Source organism: Mesoplodon bidens (assembly GCF_964165515.1).
Source record: "Mesoplodon bidens genome assembly, chromosome: 9".
Classification (NCBI taxonomy): Eukaryota; Metazoa; Chordata; class Mammalia; order Artiodactyla; family Ziphiidae; genus Mesoplodon; species Mesoplodon bidens.
The window spans coordinates 34,917,889-34,926,307 of NC_138166.1; the positions used below are offsets into that span (position 1 = coordinate 34,917,889).

Below are 8,419 nucleotides of genomic sequence, written 5' to 3' on the forward strand. Positions count from 1 at the left end.
AGAAAAGTATCTGCAAAGAGACACAAATGCAAAGCAAAAGCATTGAGTTCTAACTGAAGCAGGGATTTCCCAGCCTAGTTGTCATGGCACCCCACCAGAACTAAAAAATTCTTCCAGATAAATATCAAAACATAATTTACTTTAATTTACCTTAATTTATAAAGTAATCAAATACTCTGAAAACTTTTTTTGAGAAAAAGTAGTAAGAAAGAGGAAGGTGATCTTAAATCAAACATCGTATATCATAATTCTGGGGAAGTGTTAAGAGTCAATACATTAAAAATATCCTATTTTGCCATATCTTGGAAAAATAATTTTAGTTCTTATATAATTGACAGACCATAAAACAATTTCCATGTAATTTTTCATGTAAAGACATCCCAAGTGCCCAGGCAGAAAACTCAAACTTTCAAAGGCATTTTGGAATAGCAGTATATTTTTTAAATTGTTTTTCATTGTCAAACATGGCTCTAAAATTTAAATAGTAGAATTCCAGGTCACTGAGAGTTTTGTACAGAATTTGCTAATATAAAAAGAATTTTTTTCCTTTGAACAAAATGCTGTTTTGTAAAAAAAATTTGTTAATGTAAAATAAATATTTTCTGTTAAAATGGTATTTTCTTAAAGGTATGCTTTTCATGTATGCTCTACAATAAAGAAAAAAGATAAAGTCTTCCAAAAAATCTAAAGCCTGAATGCCAATTCATTTTTATGTTTTTAAAAATTAATAAAAGTAACATAAATCAAATAGACATTCCCCAAACGACATTCATTCATTGTGTAGTATTTTTGCTATTTTGTTAGTTTTCCTCTTCTGTGTCTTTTTCAACAAAGTTCTCTGGGAAATTGTGTCCTCTTGTGGTCACTGGCAAAAACAACATGTTTTTGCAGGAAGAATCAATCCAAACAATGGAAATAGGATTTAAGGCTTCAGGAAAAGCCACTTGTGAAAAAAGGAAATCCCTTGAAGTGAAGAGAGATGAAAGCTGTGAGTAATCAGAAAGGGAACTTTAGCTGGAAAAACACAGAATGTAAATCATTCAACTTATATTTAAATTGCTTGATCATCAGATGATTAAAAAGAAGAGAAAAAATGATTACTATGTAGGAAAATTGTGGCCATGATAAAAAGCCTCTATGAATAACTGTGTATTTCTTACATTATTTCTCCAGTCATTCCGGTAACTCTGATATAAGTGAGAGCATATTTCAACAAGGTTAAGTGGCAGCAAAGCTGGGACACAAACTTTCTAGCATGCATACCCAATAAGGTAATAAAGGGGGTGGGGGGGAGACTCTTGAAGACTTTATACTTTTCCACACTCTGATTCTTCTCTCCCTACAAGTTTGGCATATTATGTCTCCTAATCCCATCCTAATTTTTACTGCAGAATGCCAGATACTTTAAAGATTAATATTTATTTGCAAATTCGATTTGCTCATTTGAGGTGCTCTTGGCAACTCAAGTTCTTGTGCTTTATACTTTTCATTTTATTTCTGGATTGAAAGCTTCAAATTTCATAAGTTTAGATCCCTATTCTTAAAGAAATTCAAAAAGAGAAAGGTAGAATCAGTTAAATTCATGAATTAAACTATCATTAAAAGAGAAGGAGAATGACCTCTTTAGGGCAAGGTGCACAAACATCCTTAAAGCTACCTGTGTCACTGAAAAAGAATCTGCTTTCATATAGAGTTATCCAAGTCACTCCTGCTGACAAAAATTTTATATTCCACTTTGATAAAATTCTCTCATTTAAATATCAAATTAAGCAATCCCTGTGAAGTGTTCAAAACAAGATGAAATCTAACATGTACAATCTCAACTGAGATGCACTCAAATGCAGCCTTTTCCAATCTGCGCCCCCTTCTGTGTGAATGTTCCTGTGCTTCATTCATGCAATCCAGAGAAATTATTTCGCAGAACTCTAAGCCAATAAACAGGTGGTAAGTCATCCAAAAACTGAGGAGAAACAGTAGGAACAGATTCAAGTGCTCGCCTTTTGTGCAAATCCCAACTCCAAAATGTACCAGCTTGCTAACATTCTATAGTGTATGTGTTTCTTTTCCTTCTCTAAAAGTATTTATAAATGTTGCTAGGAGAATGCCAGTGCCTATTCATACTGTAGGAATACAGATATGTACATACTTTTTGCATATGCTGAGTATGAGATTCCTAACTCTGTTATTTCTAACAGTATTCTTTTTTTCATATTTTAACACAGCACACATTCCTCAGGAAGGACTGTGAACATGCCAAGTTTGCAGTTTGAAAACAAAGCTCGTTTTGAATTATCCAAGTGCAAAAGAAAGCTGTTTTGTTTTCAGTTAATTTTTTAGGGCATTTATTTTAGAAGTAGATGAAATGATTTAATTCCAATGAGTCCAGTATTCCCAAAGAAGGTAGTCTTCCACTGACGTCCTTTAAGTCAGGCTGAGGTCAGCCCCAAAGGAAAATTCCTAAGACCCCTTTTAAAGAGCCTGAAATTAGGATTTTAGAACTAAGTAAGCTTTCATATGTTAAACCAAATATTGTGGAAGGTGCCATTATCATTGCATATACAAAATATCAAGAATTATACTTGGCTCTTCAGCACATTAAAAAGAGAGTTTGCCTTTATTCTTGCCCCAGCAAGTGTGGATAAGAAATTTGTTACATAAAATGTTAGGTAGAATACAGATGGGACAATCAGGCCAGGAAATGTTGAAGTTTGCAAAGTAGGGAGCATCAAGCCTCAGATGTTTTGAGAGGTAATTCATTTGGCAAGCTACAACCTTCTGCAATACTGACTTTTAAATACTCAAAACCCCTCATCCTCATTTTCCACTCCTTCGAAGAGTACAAGAGACATTTTTTTTTCCTCAGAACTAAAGTCATTCATTGTGACTCCATCAAGAAGATTCCGTGCCCGGGGTAGTTCTGCTTAGTTCATTTAAAACCCTGTTTTAAGCATTCTTGCATCCATAGCATCACCTCACTCCTGGGGATCCCTGTATTCAGTGACCGGGAGCTCTTTATCCCCTAGAAGTTGAGTGCCCAGAGAAGGGCTGGGCTCACTTTAAACAGAACTAGTCTTAGAGATTGATGACTTTGCAAGTCGGGCTAACTAATGGCTGCTGCGCTGTTGTGGACTCGGTTTCTCCTCCAGCGTCTCCGTCCCGATTTCCATCCTCGAACCCCCGCCCCCAACTCCAATTCCCCTTGGGCAGGTAAGGTTTCCTTTACACTTTGCCCACACTTTCCTGTCTTGCTTACCCATAGCCACAAAGGAAAGAGTCCAATTATTTGATCTCTTTATTTTTGAGTATTCAGCTGAAGGGAAAAAAAACAAAACAAAATAAAGATTTGAGATTGATCTTTAAAAAAAAAACACCCACAGACATAGGTAAAAGGATGACATTTTTCAAGAATCCTGCAGCGACGTGCAAATAAGAATTGTGGAATACTCTGCGATTCAGATTTACAAAAGATAAAAAGATGATTTCTGCCTATTCTCTAACTGCTTCCAAGAGATCAAATCCTATAGGCAGAAGATGCAATCACAGGAGTGAATTATCAGAGGGCGCTTTAAGAAGTGAATTATCAGAGGGCGCTTTAAGAAGACCTGACTGTAAGAAATTAAGTGGAGGTCAAGTAGAATCTGATTTTCAGACAGGCATTCATTTTAAAATATGGCAGCGACTCAAAAAGCAGGCAAGTTGGCACGCTGTGGTCATTGTCTATGAATATTTGTAAGAATAGTGATAGACAAACCCTGCAGGTCGCCCCTTCCATGAAAGCTTAGCCTTGTTCGCCCCCCGCGGAAGGGATTCTGCTTGCTGTCACTTCCTCTGGAAGGCTGAGCCCTTCAACCGGCCCCAGGCGCTGCAGACCCCGGGGTTTCCGGGACCGGGACCGAAGCTGCGAGCCTCAGTGGGGCACAGCCACGTGGCCTGCCCGCGCGTCGCCTGAGCTCCCGCCTCCTCCTCTGGACACCGTGGGCCTCGACCCACGGTCGGGCCCAGAAAGGGAAGCTTAGCTAAGTTAATTCCCGGCTTAGAGTCCAAACCGTGGAGAGCGTGAGCGGACCTCGGCCTGAGCAGGGTACCCGAGCACAGGGCACGCAACTTCCGCACCCCCAAATTTGCCCCGAAAACTAACTACTGTGTTTGACCTCTGGTTTGCTTTGCAACTTAAAGAATGAACATGAAACGGTTATTCTCTGCCAACTCGTTCCAAAAAGGGGGGAAAAAAAGTCTAGCATTGCAAAGATGGGGTTCTCGTCCACGGCAGCGTCCCTTCCTTTCCAGCTCGCCAACTTTTCTTGCTTCCGACTTGACAGAATCTGCATTAACACCCTCTTTGGGGCTCTTCATTGTGACTTATTAGATAGAAACGCTTAAAATGTCAGTGTCCAAACGATTGGAATGCGTTTGGGGCGCGCGGAACAGGCTCACTGGACCTCCTAGGAGTGGGGAGTGGGGTGGGGAAGGGGACTCTCGCAACCATCAGCCCCGTGTGTCCAGGCAATGTTGAGCCCCCGTCTCACTCTCTCAGAGCCGACCTTTAGAGGTCACAATGCAGGGCCTTATCTGGGAGTGGGGTGGGGATGAAACGGCCACAGGGACTCCACCTTGGGCTAGCAGCACAGGCAATCAGGGCCGCGGCGAAGACCCCGCGTTGCCCCACTCCGGCCCTGCTGCCTTCTCCAAGGACAGGACTGCCTTCCGCGGGAGAATGAACGTCTGCCTCTTTCTAGCACCTTCGGAAGTGTAGTCCTTTGGGTGTTGGGAAACGTCAGATCGAGACACTGTGGAGGGAACAGAAAGGCCCAGATGCTTCTCGAGGAAGGGTGAGAGAATAGGCCGGGGCGCAGTTCTGCAGTCCCCTGCGCGGCCACGTCTTCAGAAACGCCCACGACCTCAGGACCAGCCACGGTGGTTTGGCCCTTGGGACTCGAGGGGCCCGTCTACCTGACCATCGGGTGGGCTCCGCCGTTGCCGGTATTCTTGCCAGTCCCCCCCGCCCCAGCAGTCCCAAATCGTGCCACGGACCTAGAGGGTACTGAGGCGAGATGAGACTTCACCCACTGCGTAGAAGCTGTTGCCGCCGCTGCTGTCACAGCCACTCCGGGAGGGGCCGACAAGGCGGCGGGAATGGTACCCTCCGGCCGCTTCCCCGGGCTGCGCTCGGGTGCGGGGGCGCGGCCCGCTTGCTCCGGCGCGGAAGGAAATTGCCCCGCGCCCGCGGGAAGAGGGTAGCGGGGAGGGAAGGGGGAGGGCAGCAAGGAGGCGGGCAGAGGGGCCGGCCGCCTGGGCCAGGTCGTTTTTGAATGGTTTGGGAGGACGAATTGTTAGACCCCGAGGAACGGGGGTGGGGACGGAGAAGGGGGGCTGGAAAGCGGAAACTTTCCTATAAAACTTCGAAAAGTCCCTCCTCCCCACGTCAGGCCAATGACACTGCTGCCCCCAAACTTTCCGCCTGCACGGAGGTATAAGAGCCTCCAAGTCTGCAGCTTTCGCCCAACTCCCAGACACCTCGCGGGCTCGCCGGCACCGGCAGCGTTTCCAGAAGGCCGAGCCGGGTGTGCGTGCGGCCGTTGGGCGCCTTCTTTTTGGACCTCGGGGCCATCCACACCGTCCCCTCCCCCTCCCGCCTCCCTCCCCGCCTCCCCCGCGCGCCCTCCCCGCGGAGATCCTCCCTGTCCCTCCTCCCGCTCCCTCCTCCGCGGTCCGCACCGCCCGGGCCGGCGCCGCGCGCGAGGGAAGCTGGCGGGCTGAGGCGCCAGGCTCTCCTCCTCTTCCCCGGGCCGCCCTTCTGCCCCGGGCCTGCGAGGCCGCGCGTTGCCGCCCAAGAGATGATGCAGGACGTGTCCAGCTCGCCAGTCTCGCCGGCCGACGACAGCCTGAGCAACAGCGAGGAGGAGCCGGACCGGCAGCAGCCGCCGAGCGGCAAGCGCGGGGGGCGCAAGCGGCGCAGCAGCCGGCGCAGCGCTGGGGGCGGCGCGGGGCCCGGTGGGGCCGCGGGCGGGGGCGTCGGAGGCGGCGAGGAGCCTGGCAGCCCAGCCCAAGGCAAGCGCGGCAAGAAGTCTGCGGGCTGCGGCGGCGGCGGCGGCGGCGCCGGCGGCGGCGGCGGCGGCAGCAGCAGCGGCGGCGGGAGTCCGCAATCTTACGAGGAGCTTCAGACGCAGCGGGTCATGGCTAATGTGCGGGAGCGCCAGCGCACTCAGTCGCTGAACGAGGCGTTCGCCGCGCTGCGGAAGATCATCCCCACGCTGCCTTCGGACAAGCTGAGCAAGATCCAGACCCTCAAGTTGGCGGCCAGGTATATCGACTTCCTCTACCAGGTCCTACAGAGCGACGAGCTGGACTCCAAGATGGCAAGCTGCAGCTATGTGGCCCACGAGCGGCTCAGTTACGCCTTCTCGGTCTGGAGGATGGAGGGGGCCTGGTCCATGTCCGCGTCCCACTAGCAGGCGGAGCTCCCCACCCCCTCGGCAGGGCCGGAGACCTAGGTAAGGACCCGGCGCCTCTGCGCCCCTTCGCCGCTCAGGTGGCAGACCGACTGACGGCCGGGCCGCGGCTCCCTGTCCGCCTCGCCTTCCTCCCCGTCTCCTACTCCCCTCTCAGCCTTCCCACCCAACCTGGCACCGCCACCCCATCTCCCGAGCGTCCCTGGAAGGCAGCTTAGTCCCTGCTAGGGAGAGAGGGATGCGCCCTTGTGAGGGGTGTGCGTGTGCGTGAGTGCGCGTGACAGACAGGAGGGAAGACTGAGAAAGAGTCGAGGGTCATGGATAAGGACAGTCTTGCCAGCGCCTCCCTTTCTTTTGGCTTTAAGTTTTCGTTCTCCTTAAAACAAATGTTTCCAAATTCCACCTCCTCCTCCATTCCGCCCACCCACTTCCTCTTGCCCTTGGGCTGAAATCCTTCCAGGTTGTTCAGCGTAATTTCTCCGTGGTGGTGATAAGAACAGTGCTCACTAGTCTTAGAAAACAGCCACAGGGACCTAAACAATAACCAACTTTCCCCCCTCTGGGTTTTTGCAGATGTCATTGCTTCCAGAGAAGGAGAAAATGGACAGTCTAGAGACTCTGGAGCTGGATAATTAAAAATAAATATATATGCCAAAGGTTTTCTTGGAAATTAGAAGAGCAGAATCCAAATTCAAAGAAACAGGGCGTGGGGCGCACTTTTAAAAGAGAAAGCGAGACAGGCCCGTGGACAGTGATTCCCGGACGGGCAGCGGCACCATCCTCACACCTCTACATTCTGATAGAAGTCTGAACAGTTTGTTTGTGTTCCTTTTTTTTTTTTTTTGACGAAGAATGTTTTTATTTTTATTTTTTCATGCATGCATTCTCAAGAGGTCGTGCCAATCAGCCACTGAAAGGAAAGGCTTCATTATGGACTTTCTCCATTTTAAAATGGTAACAATCAGAGGAATTTTAAGAACACCTTTAGAAATAAAAATACTGGGATCAAACTGACTTGCAAAATCACAGTCAGTTAATTCCTTTTTTCATTCTTCCTCTGAGGGAAAAAAAACTTAAAATACAAAAACAACATTCTATTTATTTATTGATGACCCATGGTAAAATGCAAATAGATCCGGTGTCTAAATGCATTCATATTTTTATGATTGTTTTGTAAATATCTTTGTATATTATTTTTCTGCAATAAATAAATATGGTTGAAAATTGTCAGAACCTTAAAGTTTGGTCTATATTTTTAAAGGATTAAGTTGGAGGTAAAAACCTGCTTGTTTAACTCTGGAGACACCCAGGAGGGTGAGGGAGCACTAATATAAACAAAGCAGTGAAAAACTCAAAACTAGTTACTGACAGGTACAGGCATGTTATTTAGAAAGACAGCTTTATCATTATTCCTGTTGGGTGTTCAGTGGACTTAGCATCTCCCCTTCATCTCTTATCAGGTCCCCAGACAGCAAAAACTTAAGAGTTATTCACCTCTCTTCCTTATATTTTGAGAAGGCAGCTGTAAAACAGTTAAATGCAAATAAGCACTATGAATTCAGCACTATTTTCTCTTTGTTTATGTCATGATTTCTACTCTTTATGAGGATTTTTAAATAATAGGTTTATTTCAGTGAAGGGATGCATAAAGTGTTATCAAAATTACCTATCTATACACACATAAATGAATACAAATGTATAGAAAATAAAGTTTAATTTGTCATGACAGAATTCCATTTATAAAGTGATTCGCTTAACTCTTCTTTCATGAATGAGAATGACATTTAATGTCAAGTTTGCTGAGAAGACAAGCCAAAGTTAAGAATATTTTCCCATGTTGATGTTGTCCATTTGGGAAGCATGCTCCTTCTTTATATGTAAAGTACATACAGCTATGCAGGAGAACACAATAAAGAACCTGAACTTTCAGTATCTTTGGTAACTATTGGAACAGTTACAATTTTAAATGC

The 8,419-nt window shown here is 46.3% G+C and overlaps 1 protein-coding gene across 1 annotated transcript; it reads left to right on the forward strand.

Annotated features, from left to right (window-relative positions):
- Nucleotides 1-5,732: 5,732 nt before the first annotated feature.
- On the forward strand, nt 5,733-7,356 carry TWIST1 (twist family bHLH transcription factor 1). Its single transcript, XM_081243601.1, has 2 exons — nt 5,733-6,491; nt 7,023-7,356. The coding sequence occupies exon 1, from the start codon at nt 5,835-5,837 to the stop codon at nt 6,447-6,449; it is 615 nt and encodes a 204-aa protein (XP_081099727.1). The 5' UTR covers nt 5,733-5,834; the 3' UTR covers nt 6,450-6,491; nt 7,023-7,356.
- Nucleotides 7,357-8,419: the final 1,063 nt, after the last annotated feature.

Coding starts and splice junctions, on each gene's coding strand:
- TWIST1 (XM_081243601.1), top strand. CDS start 5,835: ATGATGCAGGACGTGTCCAGCTCGCCAGTCTCGCCGGCCGACGACAGC.